The sequence below is a fragment of the Microcaecilia unicolor genome, chromosome 1 (assembly GCF_901765095.1).
Source record: "Microcaecilia unicolor chromosome 1, aMicUni1.1, whole genome shotgun sequence".
Classification (NCBI taxonomy): domain Eukaryota; kingdom Metazoa; phylum Chordata; class Amphibia; order Gymnophiona; family Siphonopidae; genus Microcaecilia; species Microcaecilia unicolor.
The window spans coordinates 671,307,832-671,329,083 of NC_044031.1; the positions used below are offsets into that span (position 1 = coordinate 671,307,832).

Here is a 21,252-nt window from a genome sequence, read left to right on the forward strand (position 1 = left end):
CATCTAGTCTGCCCATTCTCGATAACCACTAACTTTTCATAAGAGATCCTATGTGTCTGTCCCACACTTTCTTAAACTCTGACACAGCCTTCATCTCCACGACCTCCACCAGGAGGCCATTCCACACATCCACAACCTTTCCTTAAAAGAGTATTTCCTCAGATTCATCCTAAGCCTGTTTCCTCTTTTCATCTTATGCCCTCTCATACCAGAGGTTTCCGTCATTTGAAAAAGGCTCACCTCTTGTACATTAACGCCACTGAGGTATTTAAACGTCTCTATCATATCCCCTCTCTCCCGCCTCTCTTCCTGCTTATACATGTTGAGATTCATGAGCCTGTCCCTATATGTTTTATGACTGAGACCACTGACCAGTTTGTAGCCACCCTCTGAACTGACTCCATCCTGTTTATATCTTTCCGTAAGTGCGGTCTCCAGAATTGTACACAGTATTCTAAATGGGGCCTCACCAGAGACTTGTACAAGGGCACTATCACCTCTTTTTTCCTGCTGGTCATCCCTCTCCTTAAGTACTTGAGTGTCACCTTTTCTACCTGTTTGGCCACCTTAAGGTCATCAGACACAATCACCCCCAAGTCCCGCTCTTCTTTTGTACAAAGAAGCTCTTCACCCCCTATACAAAAACCCCTCAGGTTTTTGTGCATGACCTTGCATTTCTTAGCATTAAATCTTAGTTGCCAATTTTCTGACCATTCTTCAAGCTTCGCCAGATCCTTCCTCATGCTATCCACACCCTCCGGGTTGTCCACCCTGTTACAGAGTTTGGTATCATCCGCAAAGAGACAAACCTTACCAGACAGCCCTTCTGTAATATCACTCACACAAAGATGTTAAAAAAAGCCGGCCCAATGACTGACCCCTGCAGTACACCACTTGTAGCATGCTTTTCCTCAGAGCAAACTCCATTTACCACTACTCTCTGTCTCCTTCCGTTTAACCAGTTGTTAACCCAGTCAGTGACCATGCCAAGGTCACTAAGGCTTTGCGGAACCATGTCAAAGGCTTTGCTAAAATCTAAGTACACCACATCTAGCGCCCCTCCCACTTCCAACTGTTTGGTCACCCAGTCAAAGACATCAATCAGATTTGTCTGAGAAGATCTGCTCCTAGTGAGGCCATGCTCATATTAGCCCTCTCCTCAAGTCACTTCATTGGCTCCCTATCCATTTCCGCATACAGTTCAAACTGCTCTTATTGACTTACAAGTGCATTCACCCTGCAGCTTCTCAGTACCTCTCCACTACTATGTTTCCCTACACTCCTTCCTGGGAACTCCATTCACTGGGTAAATCTCTCTTATCTGCACCTTCTCCTCCACCGCTAACTCCAGACTCTGTTCCTTTTACCTTACTGCACCTTATGCCTGGAATAGACTTCCTGAGCCGGTATGTCAAGCTCTATCTCTGGCCGTCTTCAAATCTAAGCTAAAAGCCCACCTTTTTGATGCTGCTTTTAACTCCTAACCCTTACTTGTTCGGTACCCATATTTTATCATTCCCACCTTAGTAATTCCCTTATCTCTTGTTTGTCCTGTTTGTCTATCCTAATTAGATTGTAAGCTGTGTCGAACAGGGACTGTCTCTTCATGTTCAAGTGTACAGCGTTGCATACGTCTAGTAGTGCTATAGAAATGATAAGTAATAGTAGTACTCTCTCTGGTGTTTTACAAAGGATCATGACTCTTTTTGGTGTCCTTTGAATACCATTCTTCTCTTCCAATGTTCATAGCAGACCTCATTACACTTTATTCCCCAGCGTACTCCATGAAGTTTTCCCAGGACAGTTTATTATGCATCCCTTCCCTATCAAGAGCCAGGTTATATTCTAGAAGGCATAATGCTTTCTTTTCATAGCCCCCTAATTTTGGAATGCAGTGCCTCTGTGTTTGAGATTGTTGACATCATTGACACAGTTCATACAGATTTTTAAAAATCTGGCTTTCATTTAGCATTTGGAGATAATTGCTGACCAGGGGCTGATCTGAAGTGTGGCCTGGAGTGGTCACTGCTTCGACACACTTCTGCTTCCACTCTCACTTTACCTGACTTTTTCCTTATCTCCTTCTTATGAAAAGTTTCTCTCCTTATACCATCTCATATTCTTTCTGTTCTTTGTTTCCTTAAGTTTTGTTTGTAACTCACTTTAATATATAAGTATTTCAAACCAATTGGATGTATTCCATGCAAGCATTAAGTCCAATTTAAATAAACTAAACTTAAAGCCTTGGTCATCTATGAACTGTATACTCAGTTTCATCACAACAAATTAGCTCTTTGTGCTCATTCTAAGTTCTTACCAAAAGCAGTCACACCTTTTTAAGTAATTGAGGAAATAGTGTTATATATGTTTTGCCCTAAACTTCATAACAAATTCTCATGAGAAGTCTCTTCTACATATGTTTGTCTCCTTCAATCCCAACAGACTTAGGTTTTTTTTTTCATTAGCCATTTGAACTTTAGTAATTTGACTAACATCCTGCATCTAATTATATTACAGATAAAGTGGTACTTCTCTAACCAGAAAAGTGAAACCTCATCAGATTATTAAGGAGCCCTTTTACTAAGTTGCATTAGGTGCCAGCATGTGCCTAACGCAGCTTAAAATGGTGTCCTGCGAGATGCACTCAGGCATCCTGTTTTAACTGCCAAATCTGCATGTGCCAACCATGTGCTAAAAAATATTTTTTTCTGAAGGGGTGAGTCAGGAGACAGAGAGTGGGCATTCCTGCAATAAAGCACATAGCTACATTACCATGTGCTAACTGGTTAGGATAGAAATACTGCATGAGCCCTTAGTGCCTACAGAATGGGTGGCAGTAAGTGCTCATGTGGTAATTATTTTTTAAATGGCCGCACACTAATGGCAACATTTGCTCATGTATTAAACTGGTACCAAGTATTACTGCTACACAAAAATGGCTAACAGCAATATAACCACACATGTGTAGCCTTATATGTCTTTTTTCTAATGTATTTTTGCTTTTTTCTTCTTTATTACTTAAGAGTGCCCTCAGCAAAAAACACTCATTTCAGGCAATTACATTTCTTTTGCCAGGTGGCATAGCACTTCTTTCATTGGGCATTTCTATTTATATTTTGTGTGTGCGCTATTGCCTATCTAAATAGTGGTACAACTTAAAATAATAAATCAATAAATGTGAACTTATCTCTGAACGTTTTTTTTCTGCGCATGGCTATTAATACAAAAAAGCACAGCACAAGAATTCACATCACACAGCACAAGAGGTCAGGTGGACACGAAAATATTTTGGCAGTTGGTATACAACAACGAATGGTCAGCACAAACGGAATCTACAAACTACCTCGCGGAATGGGAAAAAAGATGCAACTCTGTACTAGATGTTATAGCACTCATGCGAACAAAAACTTCACGAAAGCACAACACAACCCCATGGTTCAACGACGAACTGTAAAAACTAAAGACAATCCAGAAAACTCGAACTAGAATGTAGAAAAAACAAAAACGAACAAACGCTTACCACATGGAAACAATCACATAAAAAATACAAATATAAGACAAACCAAAAGGAATTACTATAAAGCACAAATAGGGGCAGATTACAAAGACATGAAGAAATTATACAAACAATTGGGCAAGCTTCTAGGCACTAACTCAGTTACCACATCAAATACAGACATTCCATCAGCAGACGAACTTGCAAAGTACTTCAAAGAAAAAATTGTTAACCTACACAAACCTCTATCACAGGAGAACACCAACCTCGAAACCTTCCTTAACAAACTGGATCCACAACCAGGAGAATAGCCTGCAGACTGAACTTGGACAAACTTCACCTACCTCACTGTTGATACAGTAGCATATGCAATCAAATCAGTAAGTTCTCCACCATTCACTGTAAACTAGACATCTGTCCCAACTATATAATGAAATTGGCCCCCAGTCTGATTCATTTCAGACCTCACATCCCACCTAAACTACATGTTCCAGCAAGGCCTATTCCCTAAGGAAAAAGGCAACATCTTACTCACACCGATACCAAAAGACACCAAGAAAAAACAATTGAAATCACAATCGACCAGTAGCATCCATCTTCTGACAACCAAATCGATAGACGGTATTGTAGCCAAACAATTTATGGAATACATCAACAAATTCTCAATACTGCACCAATCGCAACCCCACCATAGTACAGAAACAGTATTATTTACTCTCCTGGCCAAGTTCAAGCACGAAATAGCAATAGGTTAAAACATCCTCCTACTCCAATTCGACATGTCGAGCGCATTCAATATGGTAGACCACAATATATTACTAAGAATACTCGATAAGATAGGGATTGGAGGGAATATATTTACTTGGATCAAGGGATTCCTAACTACAAGGACATACCAAGTAAAATCAAACTCAAATATTTCATCACCTTGGAAAGCAGATTGCGAAGCACCACAAATCATAAAAATGCCATCAATGTACCGGTAGTATTTAAAGGGGTTTGGTCTGGTATGTATTCAGAAATGTCTCTTCCAGTTCAGCCATAAAGAGGTTAGCATATTGGGGTGCTGTCCTGGTGCCCATCGCAGATTTGTAGATAGATATCATTGTTAAAACTGAAATAGTTCTGAGTTAGAATAAATGTGATTAATTTTGTAATAGTTTCTGGTGAGTATTGATGGTTCAGTGTGGATGTTTTTAGGAGTTTCTCACATGCAACTATGCCATCTGCATGGGGAATGTTGCTGTATAGTGATTCTACATCCATTGTGACCAGAAGGGTAACCGGTGGTAACTGCTTGATGTTTTTTAAATTTATTCAGAAAGTCTGTGGTGGCTTGTATGAAGTTGTTTGTCTTGTGTACGAAAGGTTTCAGAATCCCCTTTATAAGTCCAGATATTTCCTCCGTGAGTGTGGCTGTGATTGGTCTGCCAGGGTTTCCAGGTTTGTGGATTTTGGGTAGCATGTAGAATGTTCCCACAGAAGGATGGCTTGGTATGAGTTTCTTCAAATGTGGCTGTACTTGTTTTGGGAATGTTTTGATAAGGTCTTTCAGCTGTTTTGTATAATCCTGTGGGGATGCTCAGTTAGTTTCCTGTAGTATGTGTTGTCTTAGAACTGTCTGTGCCCTTCTTCAATGTATTTTTGTGTGTCCATAATCACCACTTATTCTCCTTTGTCTGCGGGTTTGATGATAATGCGTGGGTTATTTTGGAGGGTTCTTATGGCCACTCTTTCTGGTGGAGTAAGGTTGTTCAGAATTTTCTTTCGTTTGTTGGAAAGTTGTGATTTTACCTTATGTCTGAAACTTTCTATGTAGTTGTTCAGTTTGTTGTTTTGTCCATCCTGTGGGGTGAAATATGTGTTCTTTTGTTTAAAATTTGTATTCCAGTCTGTTGGGAGTTTCTTTGTTGTACCTTCAAGTGGAGTTTCTTAAAGAATTCCTCCAGGTCTGAGTATAATTGAATTTCATCCAGCTTGCTGAATGGGCAAAATGAAAGTCTTTTGGAGAGTACATAGACTTCATGCTGTGATAATTATAGTTTGAGAGGTTTACTATCCCCATTTGATGTGCATCTCCAATAGTGTGATCAGTGGAGGTTTGCCTGCAGGGCATCTGCATACTTTCTGACCTCCTGGTTTGTTTGGGTTCCGATTTTCACATACCTCAGATGAATTGGAAAGTGTATCCAAGTTGTCTGGGGTTGCTAGTTGTGCAGAGCTGTTTCACAGTTACCACATTATACTATTGCTTGGATCTGTCCACAGTTAAAGTGCATTTGGTCAAATTGTGGTGGCCAACTTGTCGTTTAGTATTAGCCACTCTCACATCATTCTTTGACCAGGCTTGAGTTCTTTTCCGGCCCAGTGCCGTCAAATTATGTCACCCATTTGTGTGCCTGAGCAATCCTGCTATCTAAAGAAAACAACTGTTAGAAACAATGCTTGTCATATCATGTTAATTTGCTGACAACCAAGATCTATTCAGGTCCTCTAAGGTTGATAAATGAGTACTCTTCTGAATTCTGTAGCATCTCTTAAGTCATGGTTAAAATTCATATTGGAAAGGGGAAATGATGTAAGAATTTTCCTTTTGTATCATGTTATCTCTCAGAAAACTGATAGATTTTTTAATTGTTATTCAGAGTATGGGACAGCTGGTTGACTCACATGTTTCTTGGAGGGTGCCTTGTTCTTTTTTTGTGATGTCTGAGCAAATGAAATTAGTTTGATTTCGTTTCAGCTGTCACTTTTAACAGTATAGTAAATAGATTGTGAATCTGATAAGCATAAGAGGCCATCCACCCCTGGGGGAAAGAGAGGTTGTAAAGTTTCATCTTTCTTTTCTGCAGGGTATAATTGAGAAGGTGTTATCGATTACACTTGATTATAATTGTTATGTCAAAAGAGTACAGTGCATGACACTGGACAAGAGGAGAATGATCATATTAAAATAAATAGAGGCAGCTTTGAAGAGGTCATTTTCATATGGCATACATAGGAAGAAAAGACACTTCTCCTGAGAAGAGTCACTTAGAAAAGTAAATATGATCTGAAAGCGACAGAGCTGATGTACACATACAAGTGTCATTTTCATACTGGCATTTTGTTGCTTCACTCATCTGCTGCACTGTGTAGTAGTGTATCAGTTATGCTTCTCTATCTTTGCGTGATATTATCAGACAATTATGAACATATTGATGATGTGTTGAAATGCAAAAGGGCAGTTTATTTGCAATGGCTAACATTTTAGGGACAAGCTGTAAACTTTTTTTTTTAGCATGTATTAAGATTTGAATTGAGGGAGGGGGAGCTATGTTTGTTTGGAATGGAGAACAATGTCAGCTTTTGTATGTACTGTGCACGCTCTGCTGAAGCTGCATCAGTTCTCCTTATCACACGGTGCCGGGAGCTCAGGGGCATTGAGGGACTTGGCAACTGAGAAGCATTGGCGCCGGGAGGATCGCTCCCCCTCTATCCAGGAGGTGCCATTATGCCTGTCTCCAGGCAGCCAGGACGACTCCTGTCTCAGCCCCATCAGTTCTGCAGCCTGTTTTGGAGCTGACACCCCAGTCTTTCCTGGTGTCTGCCGTCAATGAACATATCTGGGCCTTGCTCCCTGAACTCCTGGATGGCATCTTGTAGCGGTGTGCTTGTGGCTACCATCCAGCTTTCTGCTGCCCCGCCTGGCCCTCAACCAGCGGTGAAGCCTCTGGCATCGACTGCCACCCAGGTTTGTACCCCCTCAACGTGAAGAAAGCTTTGCCAGAGTCGAGGTGGGAACCGACTCCTCGACGCCCCTCTCGAGGACAGAGCTCCTCAAAGTCGAGGCAGGCTCAGTCTCAGTCCTCCCATGAGGAGTTTGTGACTGACACCGATGAGAAGCGCTCGTGGGAGTCAGAGGAGGATCCACAGTACTTCTCCTCAGATGAGTTCTATGGTATCTCCTCTGAACCCTTCCCTCCACTTGAAAGAAAGTCTCCTCCAGAGAGCCTTTCATTCCCTTCTTTTGTAAAGGAAATGACTGAGGATATTCTATTTCATTTGGAAGTGGAGGACGAACCCAGGGGTAAGATGCTCAAGGTCCTGGACTACACTCCTCCTAGTGAGGCTGTGACTGTTCCTCGCCACTTGGTACTCAAGGAAGTCTCGATTGGAACTGGGAGTCCCCTCTGTTGGTCCCTGTCATGCCCAAGAAGATTGACACCTAGTACTAGATCCACAGTACATCTGGTTTTGATAGGCCTCAGTTGCCTCACAACTCCATGGTGGTTGAGTCCGCTCTCAAGAGAGCCAGAAGTTCTAGAGACTATGCCTCGGTGCCCCCAGGCAGAGAAACTAGGAGCTTGGACTCTTTTGGGAGGAAGATGTTCCAGACCTCAATGCTCGTGTTCTGTATACAATCAAGCCAGCTCTTTATGCTCTTCTATTTGCGGGACTCGATGCACAAGTTGATGGACTTGGCAGACTCTCTCCCACCGGAGCAGGCAGTGCGCCAGTTGGCCAAGCAGAAGAAGGTGTGTTGAAAATTCTTGGCTAGGGGTGCCTATGACACTTTCGACGTGGCTTCCAGGTTCTCTGCTCAAAATATAGCAATGTGCAGACTCTCATAGCTGCGTGTTTCTGACTTAGAACAGTCTGTTCAGCAGAGGTTGGCAGACGCCCCATGCCGAGGGGATAATCTTTTTGGAGAGAAAGCTGAGGAGATCGCTAACCAAATCAAAAAGCATACTGATACCATCTCTTCTCTCTCCCGCTGAATGTCTTCTGCACCAACCTCTTCAGCTAGAAGATCCTTTGGGAAGTCGGTGAGAGGTGCCTACTACTCACAGAAACATAGGTATGTCACTTCCTCTCTCCAGCCTCCTCAAGCTCAACCCCACCACACTTGTTCTCGTCAACAGTGTGCACCTAAGGCCCATGCTGCACCCCAGTTTAAGCAAGAGCATAGCTTTGTCTGTACTAGATGACCTTCAGGTCGGGGGAAGGCTGAAGTTTTTCCACAAAAAAATATTCAAGGTTGTTAAAACATGGGCAGACTGTGAAATATTGTAGGAAGACCTTAGAAAATTGGAGGACTGGGCATCCAGATGACAGATGAAATTTAATGTGGACAAATGCAAGGTGATGCACATTGGAAAGAATAAACTGAATAATAGTTACCTGAAGCTAGGGTCCGCCTTGGGGGTCAGCACTCTAGAATAAGATCTAGGTGTCATTGTAGATAATATGCTGAAATTTTCTGCTCTAGGTGTCGTCATAGATAATATGCTGAAATCTTCTGCTCAGTGTGCAGCGTTGGCCAAAAAAGCAAACAGGATGCTAGGAATTATTAGGAAAGGATGATGAATAAGACCAAAAGTACTGTAATGCCTGTGTATCACTCCATGGTGCAACCACATCTTGAGTATTGCATTCAGTGCTGGTCGCCGCTCAAAAAAGATATAGTGGAATTAGAAAAGGTTCAAAGAAGAGCGGCCATAATGATAAAAGGGATGGAACTCCTCTTGTATGAGGAAAGGCTAAATAGGTTAGGGCTCTTCAGCTTGGAAAAGAGATGGATGAGGGGAGATATGATTGAGGTCTACAAAATCCTGAGTGGTGTAGAACGAATAGAAGTAAATTGATTTTTTATTCATTCCAAATGTACAAAGACTAGGGGACACTCAAGGAAGTTACATGGAAATACTTTTAAAACATATAGGAGGAAATATTTTTCTCCGAGGACAAGCAGGCTCTGTTATTCTTACAAGTGGGTAGACACCGTCCTGCATCGCCTGGCCCGTCAAAATTGCCATACAAAAACTAGAGCTTTTAGTAGCATGAGCCGCGATCCAGCACACATGTGTGAGTGCCTTTCTGCCTGCAGTTTCGCTTTTTCCACATGATGAGCACTGCTTTTTGTGGTGGCTCCTCACACACCTGATTAGAGTGTTTCTTTAATTTTGAGTGCCTTTGGCATTTTTTTCTACCTGCTCCCTTTTGTCTTCTTTACAAAAAAAATAATCTTTTAATTTTTAGCTTTTTGCCCTGCCTATAAGTTTCCTTTATTTTTCAACGCATGGCGTTTTCAGGTCTGCCCCGTCGGGCTTCTTTCTTTTCTGCCTTTTCCCCCTTTTTATATAGGCATCATTGAGTCTTTTGATTTGGCCGGTGCGGTTTTTCCTTTCATGTCCATGAAGACTCCCAGTGGCTTCAAGCGTTGTACTCGGTACAACCGGACCATCTTGGGGAAAGACGCCCATTCGTGGTGTCTTCAGTGCCTTGGGCCTGACCATAGCCCTGCCAACTGTGCCCTCTGCCTTCATATGAAAAAGAGGACACAGGTTTCCTGAGAGGCTCAATGTGTAAAGATTTTTGGAGTCAGTTCTGATTCCTCGACATTGGCATTGAATTTGTAGGCGGCGGCATCGATGTTGAGCATCACACCGACACCAGGAGCCCAGGTAGGGATGGCTACTTTGAGACCCCATTACACTGGGAGCAGTGAGGTATCGATTAGGTTTCCACCTGTCTCGAGGCCTTCTGCTATACAGGCCCCCCCAGGACTGTCCATTGTCGGGCCTGACCCTCAGGCGACAGGAGGATTTGACGTCGTCCTTGTCAGCACCAAGGAGCATGGGTGACGTGCATCGGGCAAAGGCCAGGAAGCACCAACACCGATCTCCTTTGATGCATGGTGCCAGGAGCTCTGGGGCACCGAGGGATTCGGCACCTGAGATGCGTCGATGCTGGGAGGACTGTGCCCCCTCTATCCGGGAGGTGCCGACGCATGTGTCTCCAAGCAGCCGAGATCCTCTTCCTGCACCAGCCCCAGCAATTCTGCAGCCTGTGCCTCAGCTGACGCCACAGTCATTCCAGATGGCAGCCCTCGATGAGCATGTCCAGGCCTTGCTCCCTGAGCTTCTGGATGCAGCGATGTGTGTCTGTGTCGGGGGTGCTTGCACCTACCATACCTCCCACTGTGGCCCCATCTGACCCTCAGCCTGTGCTGCAGCCCCCGCTGCCAGCGCAGCTTGCGGCACCGGTGTCGACAGCCACCCAGGTCAACACCCACTCGACGGTGGAGGAAACTTCGCTGGAGTCGAGACGGGAGCCAGTTTCTCCATACCGCTGTCAAGGACATGGATCTTCAGTATCGAGGCGGGCCAGGTCTCGGACATTCCTTTGGGAAGTGCTTTCCAACACCGAGGAGGAGTACTCATGGGAATCAGAAGAAGATCCCAGGTACTTTTCCTTCAATAAGTCCTATGGGTTTCCTTCTGAGCCCTCCCCTCCACCTGAGAGGAGACTATCTCCATCTGAGAGCATCTCTTTCCCTCCTTTTGTACAGGAAATGGCTGAGTCCATTCCATTCCCCATAGAAGTGGAGGATGAGCCCAGGGCCAAGATGCTTGAGGTCATGGACTACACCTCCCCTCCTAAGAAGGCAGTGACAGCTCCTCTTCACGAGGTACTCAAGGAAGTCCTCGTTAGGAACTGGGCGTCCCCTCTGTCTGTCCTTGTGGTTCCCAAGAAAATAGACACACAATATAGGATCCACGGTGAACCTGGGTTTGTGAGGTCCCAGTTACCTTATGATTCCATGGTGGTGAACTCCACTCTCAAGAGAGCCAGGAATACTAGGCTCCCCCAGGCAGAGAAGCTAGAACCCTGGACTCTTTTGGGAGAAAGATATATCCAGCCTCTATGCTCATCGCCTGTATCCAGTGATACCAGCTCTTCATGAGCATGTACTTGTAGAACTCGGTGCGACAGCTGTCAGACGGTCGATGTGCTCCCTCCGGAGCAGGCCGAGTCTTTTCGCCAGTTGGTCAAGCAGCAGAAGGCGTGTCATAAGTTCTTGGTCAGGGGCACTTATGACACTTTTGACGTGGCATCCAGGATCTCTGCCCAAGGTATTGCGATACGCAGACTCTCATGGCTGCATGTCTCTGACCTGGACCATGCTGTTCAGCAGAGGTTGGCAGATACCCCTTGCTGGGGGGGGGATCACCTTTTTGGAGAGAAGGTTGAGGAGGTCGCTAACCAAATCAAGAAGCATACGGATACTATATGTCAGTGGCGTAGCAAGGGTGAGGTGGTCCGCCCCGGGTGTCAGCGGGTGGGGGGGGGGTGCTCCACTCCCGCTGCTCCCAGCCTCCCACTCTACCTTTAAAAAAAAATTTGTGAAGCCTCCCATGACCTCCGAATGGTGGGTTCTTCAAATAGTCCGGCTCAGATACACCCTCAATTTGCTTGCTAAACCTCCAAGTTTTCGACCAAGAGCCCATTTTTGCTCTCAGCTAGTAGCAGGTACTTGCAGAGGAACTCTCCACCCTTCTCAAGTCCCATGTGTTCGAACCCGTTTCACCAGGTGAAGAAGGGCAGGGATTCTATTTTAGGTACTTCCTTGTGCAGAATAAGATAGGGGGGGTGTATAAAAGAAAAAAATTATTCATGCATTTTCATACTCAAATTCTAAACAAAATGATCCATAACAGAAATACTTACAATCCAGGATTCTCACTGCCCGCCAGCTTGCCCGCTCAAAGGCAAAAATGGCGCTTTGGCGTTTTAAGTCATATGATGTCTAGCATTAATCAGATAAGTCTCCCCTTGACAATATTTTTTCTAATATACAATTACAGATTGGATGATCTAGCACTATTATTGTATTCCTTTCTGTACCCAGTGTTTTTTGAAGATATACATTTAATATCAACCATATGTAATGCTTTTTTTTTTTGTTTGTGTCGTCCCTTTAGTTTTAGAAAACAAATTTTGAATGTTTTTGTGCTCATTTTATTGTCTTCTGCAGGAACATCTCTCCTTAAAGAAATATATTGTTGATATTGTGATTGAAAATCCAGCTCCCCCAGAGCCTTTAAAAGATGGTGAAGAAAGGCAGAGAAATAAGAAGAAAGCCAAGAAGCTGAAGGCTCGTATGAATTCCAGGTAGTGGGAATACATATATAAGCTTTATTAGTTCTATTTAACACAAATATAACAAAAGGTCGAGAATAAAGTTTCAAGCTTTATGCTTTAGGAATATCTTGAAAATAACACAGATGAGCTTAATTTATTGCCACTTTCTGTGATTGAGAAAGAAAGCTGAATATCGATCCAGGGCCCTTACTTTCACCTGTTAAGAGCTTTTCTCATAATTGGATGCTAGTGCCCTGCCAAAACTGTAACCCATTCCAGCATACAATAGTATGTTTAAGTATGTGTAAACCATGCCTATTTTTCTTCTTTGCTATTGATTTTTAAATGAAGTATCAAAGAAAATCAATAGTAATCAACAAATAGAAGGCATTCTGCTATAGTGTCAAATCCCATGACTGGGTTTAATCAATTTTGCTGCCTGTCACAACATGGAAAAGTTAAAAATATCTAAAAATGGGGAATGAGTTGTCAGACCTGCAGTTTGTCAATGGCCTAAAAAGTGACATATGCGGATCAGAGTAATGTGTGGGACATCATTACACTTTGAACTGCAATGCTAACCACATAACTGAAAGGTCTTTGATTTTAAACAACTTCTGTTCAAGATCATCTTCCAAATGCTTCCTGTATTTTTACTTTTTCTCTCACTAATAGAATTTATTATCATAATCATTTTGCTAGTTGTCTTTGTGATTGTGGGCTTTGCTGCCCAACTGATTGCAGGCCTAGTCAAGTTTTAGGTGAAAGTGAACACATTTATTTATTTATGGTTCATTTCTACCCCACATTTTCCCACAAATGCAGGCACAATGTGGCTCACATGAATTACAAAAGAAGAGAAGTACAACACATGAATTTTACAGAAGAATAAGGATAAAACGCTAGCAACAAGTAGGATGACTAAACAGCAGAATTACTAATGGAGTATGTTTTTTCAAAAAGGAACGTTTTCAGCAACTTCTTGAAAAGATGGTGATCAGTTTGCAATTTTAGGTACAAAGGTAGAGCATTCCAAATCTTCGGGCTGGAGGGCAAAAAGAAGTTTGTATTTGACACCCCTACAAGAAGGATAATGAAGTTGGAGATAGGAGCGAGCTGTGTTGATGGCATTTCTTGGTGGGAGATCTAGCAAAGGAATCATGTATTCTGGAGCTAATCCGTAAATTATTTTATGTGTTAGTGTGCAGATCTTGAAAACGATTCGTTCTCTTACTGGTAGCTAGTTCAGATTGAGATGTAGAGGCTGCGCAGAAACCATGCACGATTTTCCCAAGATGAGTCTCGCAGCAGTATTCCGGGCAGTCTGGAACTTTCTCAGTAGTTGCTCTTGGCAGCCCGCATAAATCCCACTACAGTAATCAAGGTGAGACAGAACTAGCCAGTGGACGAGTGTGCAGAAGAGCTCTCTGGTGAGACAGAACCTAATACGCCGCAGCCTCCACATTGCATAGAACATCCGCTTGGTGACTGCTTGCACTTGCAGATCCAGTTGCAGATGAGGGTCCAGCTCAACACCTAGAAGTCTAAGGCTCTTTGAAATAGCAAGTCTCTGGTCTTTAATGACAAGGAAGCTTGAGGAAAATTTGGTATGGAGGGACAAGAATACAAGACACTGAGTTTTATCTTCGTTTAACTTAAACAAAAATGCCTTAGCCCATTGATCGAAAAACTCGCTTCGATCACGTCCGTGATTTCATCTAATGAGGAATGGAAGGAGATGGAGATGGTTATATCATCTGCGTAGATAAATGGATGTAGGCCTAGGTTTGCTAGTGTGGTTGCAAGGGGAAACAGCATGATATTGAATAGTGTTGGTGAAAGGGGCGAACCCTGGGGGACCCCACAGGAAGCTTTCCAAGGCACGGAATGAACTGGTGTGCCTTTGACCTGGTATGTTCTTGTTGGCAGAAAACCTTTAAACCAATGTAACACGCTCCCTCCGATGCCTAAGGTGTCCAGTAGATGTAGTAAGATGTTGTGGTCCACCATATCAAGCGCGCTGGACATATCGAACTGCAGCAGTAATATTTTTTGATCAACAGAAATTTCCCTTTTAAAATCAGACAGGGCTGTAACCAGAACCGTTTCAGTGCTAAACTGAGCACGGAAACCTTACTGTGAGTAGTGCAGAATGTCAAAGGTCTCTAGGAATTCTTTTAACTGAGTATTTACCAGGCTTTCCATTACTTTGACAATCAGCGGTATAGACCCCACAGGTCGATAGTTTGAAATGACGTAGGCTTTGATCTTTGGGTTCTTTGGAATGGGTGTAAGGAGAATCCTGCCATGCTCTGGGGGGAAGATGCCATGGTTCAACATGTAATTAAGATAGGAAGTCAAGTCAGCGATGAAGCGCTTTGGGGCCACTTTTAAAAGGTGACTAGGGCAAGCATGCAAACCACAAAACTTGATGGAGAACTTTAGGAGTGCTTTAGAAACGTTATCTACAGGTATGCTTTCAAAGGCAGCCCATGTGCGATCAGCTGGACAGTAAGCAGTGCAAGGATCCAATGAGTTTACATTGGTGAAGGACAAAAGTATAATTTAAAATATATTTATAACTAGTAAAAAAGCCCCGTTTCTGATGCAAATGAAATGGGGGCTAGCAAGGTTTTCTTCAGAGTGTGCATGTGGGAGTGTGTGTCCCTGCCGTCTGCCCTCTGTCCCTCCCCCTCCCCCCTTGGAGTCCAGTCCTTCAGTGTTAAGTTTCCTGCTGTTCTGTGTTACAGAGAGAGTGAGGGCATCTCTCTCCCCTCCCCCTCTGAGTCCTTCACTGTTACAGAGAGAGGGATTTCGTGCTGTGCTGTTTTCCTTCACTCATGGGGAAACCGGATATCTCTGGCGCTTCACACTTCCGGCTGGAGGCTTCAGAACGTTGGTCTTGCCTTTTATATATAGATAATGTCAGCTAGGCCTTCTATCTCAGATTGTTGTTGTTTACTGTCAGCATAAAGGGTATTGGTGGTTGGAAGTGTGATTTTGAAGGAAATGGAACTGTGCAGCAAGGCTCTGCACAATAATAGTTTACAGATATCAGATTTAAATACTTTTAAATTCCCACTGCAGGCTGGCTCTGTGGCTCAAATATAGCACTTATACCTTAGGGGGTGGTTGAGTTTGGGTGCATTGCTAAGGTGATGTGCTAAATCTCGAGAGAGTAAAAGAGTGTAAGACTGTGGCTGATGCTAGCAAACTGGATCTGTGTGTTGCCTGGGATGAAGGAAAAACAGTGGCAGCGCACAGCACCTAAAATCTGCAGGGGGGCCCAGACCTATTCTCAAGAAGAGCTGTAGCGGTCTTACCTTAAAATGTGACATGTCTGTTACCTGTTCCATTTCATTTTTGACAAGAGAATGCCTGGTTTAAATGAGGGACATTAAAAAAAAAAAGTCTTAACTGGCCATCTCACAGCCAAAATCAAACAGGAAAAATGTCTATATTTCCTGTTTGATTATAGCCTGGAGATGGACGTTTTTGCACTGAAAACGTCCAAAATAAATAGTCATTTTCCAAAGTGAAATGTCCAACTTTTGAATGACCAAAAAAAAAAAAAAAAGCAGGACATGAATGTCTGTCTGGCATCATTTTCAAAAACATGGCCACACAGATATCCCTGCAGAACAAAGGAGTAGCCTAGCGGTTAGTGCAGGGCTGTAAACCAAAGGACACAGGTTCAAACCTCACTATAACTCTTTTGTTGTTTGATTGTTTGTTTATTTTTTTTTGTAAATGTGATCCTTCCAGGGCCTGAAAAATACCTAGTGTTCCAGAATGTACATCAGTTCAATACCCATCAGGCTTGCAGGTGTTTTATATATTTAGGTTTAGTAGGCATTTTTCTGTTTCTGGAAGGCTCAGAATTATTAAAAAAAAAAAGAAGAAGAAGAGTTGAAGTGGGACTTGGGGTCCCTCGGCTCATAGTCCACCTCATTAACCACTAGGGTACTTTTCTGATCTGCTTACTGCTTGGTTCAGAATGTTCATAATACCTGCAGCTGACATAGAGCTTTGTTTTCATTTTCAGGAGAGAGGGAAGAGGATAGCAACCACTGGGGCATTAAGGAGGGGGTCATGCCTTAATCCCTCCAGTGGTTAACTGCTCAATTAGAGCAACTTTTGTAACTTGGACCAGACTGAAACGAGTCTAGATAAAATCATCCTCCTTTTTAGACACTTGTTTCTTCCTATTTGAAAATCCCTGTAGGACATCCTACTTTTGGGCCCTCCCTAGTCCTGCCCAAAACACACCCACAACACTCCCCCTTGCTATTTGGATGAACTGCAATGTTGAAACATCCAAATTCTGACTTTCCAAAATCAGGATTTGGATGTTTTTATTAGGCATTTTAAGACGTCCATCTGCTTTGAAAATGAGCAGTATAATATATAAAACCAAGTTTATGATTGCAGATAATTGGATCCTGCAAAGCTTTTAGTAGTTACCTGCTTGCTGTTTAAAAAAAAAAAAGATTCAGCAGAGCTTACAACAAGAGATAACGTTATAAAGTCTTTCAACTGCTGGGTTTGTTGAAAAAATACTTTAACATGAAGTACTTCCTTAATTGTTTTTATATAATTTATTCCTTTTTTGTTTCTATAATCACTAGCCGTTAAGCCCGTTAAAACGGGCGAGTTTTTTAAATTTCACCTCCTTGTGCAGCAACTCTGCTCTGTCCCCTGCCCTCCCCCCATGTCCAGCAACCCTCCTCTGTCTCCTTGTAGGCAGTTGTTAGAGCAGTTTGAAAGGCAGGCTCGTTTTGCAGTTGCTTGCCAGTCTCTCCCCCCACCCCCCCATACATGTTGTTGTTGTTCCACCCCTTCTGCTGACTCACGCTGTTCAGTGAGCCAAAGGGGTGGGACAGCTATGCCTTTGCTTCAGGCAGCAAAGCAGGACTTGTTTGTGTGTGCAGCAAGTGAATGCACCTGTTTATCTTTTGCTATTGGCCCCACAACGTTTTTGGATCCCTGCTTGGTTTCTGGTGCTGTTCTTTGTTTTGCCTCGCCCACCTCGCCGTTCCTGCTGTGCCCTTGTACATCGTGGTTCTCTTCTCTCCTGCATTAGTTTCTCGTCGCCCAGGTCTCCGCATTGGCTCCTCCCCGGATGGTAGCGCTTCTGGCTATTAGTTATGTTTGGGCAAGTCGCCGCATTTGCTCCACCCACAATCATTGCGCCTGTGCCCATTTGGTTTTGTTGCACGGCTCCTCCCTCTCCTGCTATCCTAGTTCTTGTCCACCCTCCCCCTTCTGATGTCCATGCCCCCTCCTTTCCTCCCTCCTTCTCTGATTTCCATGCCCATGTCCAACAACAGACCTCCTTCCTATTGTCCGAGTTAAAGTACTACTGGTCCTGCCCTCCCTCCCTAGAGCCTCCCATTTGAGTGCGATTTACACTTCTCCTCTCCTGCGATTTCCACGGCTCCTCCCTCTTCTCCTAGCCTAGTGCTTGTCCATCCTCCCTCCCTCCCCCACCGATGTCCACGCCCCCTCCTTCGCTCCCTCTCCATCTGATTTCCACACCTCTCCGTCCGTTTTCCACCAACTGTCCTCCCCTTTCTGAGTTCCATGCCCTCCTCCCTAGTTGCAGATTTGTTGTGCACCTCCGATGTACATGGCTCCTCCCCTGCGAATTCCATGGCTCCTCCCCCTCTCTTCCTATCCTAGTTCTTGTCCACCCTCCCTCCCTATTGGCTGCATTACGTTCGGTACAGGAGCTGCTGGTGGAGGCGGGGCTTGGAGTGTTGCTCCTTGAACGTTTGGTCTTTACTGCGCATTTGCGGGTGAGTACGGTCACTTGCCATTTATATGTTTGATATCCATATCTTCTCTAGGGAAGATATACTAGTACTGGCAACAAAGTGGTTTATTTTGGATTTTCCCTCTTTTAGATAACTGCTTTTCCCACTGGTCTTGTTTACTTTTTAAATACATAAAATGCCCTGCATTTTGTGCTAAGCATTAATTCAGCAAAAAGATGAGATGCTCAGTAGAATGAATTCTTTTATCTTGAATCTAAATTATAAGTAGGGCACATTGTTAATTAAAGCATGTTATATAGCACAGTGTTTCCAAAGTCAGTCCTGTATGCATGAGATTGATTTGCATACACTGCCTCCATTGTATGCAAATCTCTTTCATGCATATTCATTGTAAATATCCTGAAAACCTACTGGTAAGGTGGTACCCCAGGATCGTCTTGGGCAACACTATTATAGCGTAATCCCCCGGATTCTATATAGCACACCTTGTGACATGCGTGCAGATACAATCGTATTCTGTATTTGCACGTGCAACTCAATTAGTTAACATGCCAATCAAAACCAGTAATTGCCAATTAACAAGCAATTATTGACACTAATTGACATTAATTAGAATTTATGCGCAGAACTGGCTGTGTATTCTATAATGTGCTGCGCATAAATTCTACTCGCATAATTGAAAAGTGGGCGTGGATGAATTTGTAAGATTAACCACTTGGTGCTTTTCTTATTTTCTTTGAGATTGTTTTCCAGATCTTGGATCCCCCAATTGTGGACAATTATATATATTGTTGTGAGAAAATGTTTTATCTTTTTCCTTATATTAATTTCTGTTTTTTCCTTACATTTACATGATAAATGTGAATGTAATTAAGTAAAATGATAAAAAAATTAAAGAAAAGTGGGCGTGGAATGGGTGGGTCATGGGCATTTCTAAAATCTGTGTGTGTTGTTATAGAATACACCCAGCCCACACCTAATTTAGGTGTCAGGATTTACACCAAGTTTTACTTGGCATAACTGCCCGTGATTAAATTTAGTTATGTGGACTAGCGTTCGGCGTATTCTATATACCGAGTGGAAATTTAGGCTTATTCTATAAAGTACGGCTAAATTAAGGTGTACTTTATAGAAAAAAACTTAAGCAAATTTCAGCGCTGATTTTTTTTAGGTGTGATGTATAGAATCTAGTCCATTATTCTTAGAGTATGCGTGGCCTAATTCTATATATGGTGCTCAAAATTGTGCACACAGATTTGGCCATGTGCCCAATGTCCACTCATAATTTAATCGAATAACAAGCCAATTTGTGATAATTGGGTGCTAATAATCAATTATTGGTGCTAATTGGCATTAATTAAAATTTACACACATTTTTAGGCACCGGGATCAGCACAGAAAATTTATGCACGGATCTGAAAAATGGTTGTGGCTATAGGAGGGGCATGAGCAGATCGGGGCATTCCTGGAATTTATGTGCAGTTTTATAGAAAAGGGAGATCTGTGTGTAATTGGGGTGTGAGAATTTACAACAAGTTTTGTTTGGTGTAAATCCTCATGCCAAAAATTGGATGGAGTGCCGTTTATAGAATAGTATGTAGAGCAAAATTTTATTGGCACTGATTTTTCAGTGCCATATACAGAATCTAGCCCACAATGTGTAAAGAACATGCATACTTGGGACTCTACTGGTGCTGTGCTTAAACTCCACCCAAGAACATGGCTATACATGTACATCATATAAAAGTACGGGCTGTGTTGTCACTGCCACTACATGTACTTTTATGCACGTACCCCAGGAAGGGAGACATAGAGTATATGCACACATTTACATCTTTAGTGCAGGTGTAAATTCAGAGTGCTGTTGATAGTTCTGCGAGCCTATTCTACAGAGATATATAGGAGCCTGTGTTGCATATGTAAACTCAGTGGGTTTTTTTGTGTTTTTGTATGGGCAGTCTGTATTATAGGTTGTATATCTTATGCAGCAGGTATGTACATAAGTTATACCACTTTCATTGTTGGCTTAATCATGATTTGATAATGAGTGTGACTGTTTGGCAGACTGGATGGACCATTCAGGTCTTTATTTGCCGTCATTTACTGTGTTATTTATTTTAGTGTCAATCTGTGAAAGTAGATGGGACCAAACTACCTGTGAGGAACACAATGCGGGTGTTGGGTGTGATGTCAGATTCTCGATTGTCTATGCAGGATCACTTCTTGACTGTGAAAGTCTATGCTTTTTTCTGCTCCATCTGTTAATGAGGTTGAAGCCAATGTTTCCTTGTGGAGATTTTAGTTCAGTGGTTCGGAGTTTGGTGGTTAAGAGTTTGGTGCTTTCTTGGATAGATTTCTGCAATGTACTGTATCTGGGAACTGCTAAGTGTAGAATTCAGGTATTGCAGACTATCTAGAATGCCACAGCCAGGTTATTGGCTGGGGTGTCACAGTTTGATCATGTATCCTCAATACTCCAATCACTGCACTGGTTGCCGATTGCATCACGTGTCCAATATAAGGTTTCATGGTTGATTCATCATGTACTATACTCTGCATCATGAATCGATACAAAGGCATTATAGTATTTTCTGTCTTATTCACCGTTCCTTTCCTAATAATTACTAGCCGGGTTTCAAGGATATCATTCAAAGCAAAATGTTAGCAAGTGAAGATTTGTAATTTTATGATGGGGGAAAATTTGGGGGAAAAATGTTTTTTTGATAAATCCAAAATCATATTAAGTATTGATCTGTAACACTTTTAAGTACAACCAACTTGCTGGCGGATGGATTTGAAAAGGAGTTCTTTCCTGTTATGCTATAGGTGGAATGAGTATTTTCTTTTTGGGGGGGGGGGCATAGAATAGTCACCTTTGCACTGAGTGTCCTAAGACCTCACCAGTATGGCTGCCACAATAACTGAATTGCGCAGTATTATAACCCCTCCTAAAATGGCTGCCAGGTGCTGTAGTGATTCACCATAGAACCCTCTCTCTGCCTGCCGCCAGGCTTGCATAGAATGGCCCTATATGCAACGACTCACAAAACCCACAGACTGATCAGAGGCACT

The 21,252-nt window shown here is 42.9% G+C and overlaps 1 protein-coding gene across 1 annotated transcript in view; it reads left to right on the forward strand.

Annotated features, from left to right (window-relative positions):
• Positions 1-21,252, forward strand: part of SCAPER (S-phase cyclin A associated protein in the ER) — a 960,370-nt gene that overhangs the window by 296,050 nt on the left and 643,068 nt on the right. Inside the window, 1 exon segment of the mRNA XM_030187331.1 lies at positions 12,297-12,433. Coding sequence (XP_030043191.1) covers positions 12,297-12,433 — 137 coding nt within the window.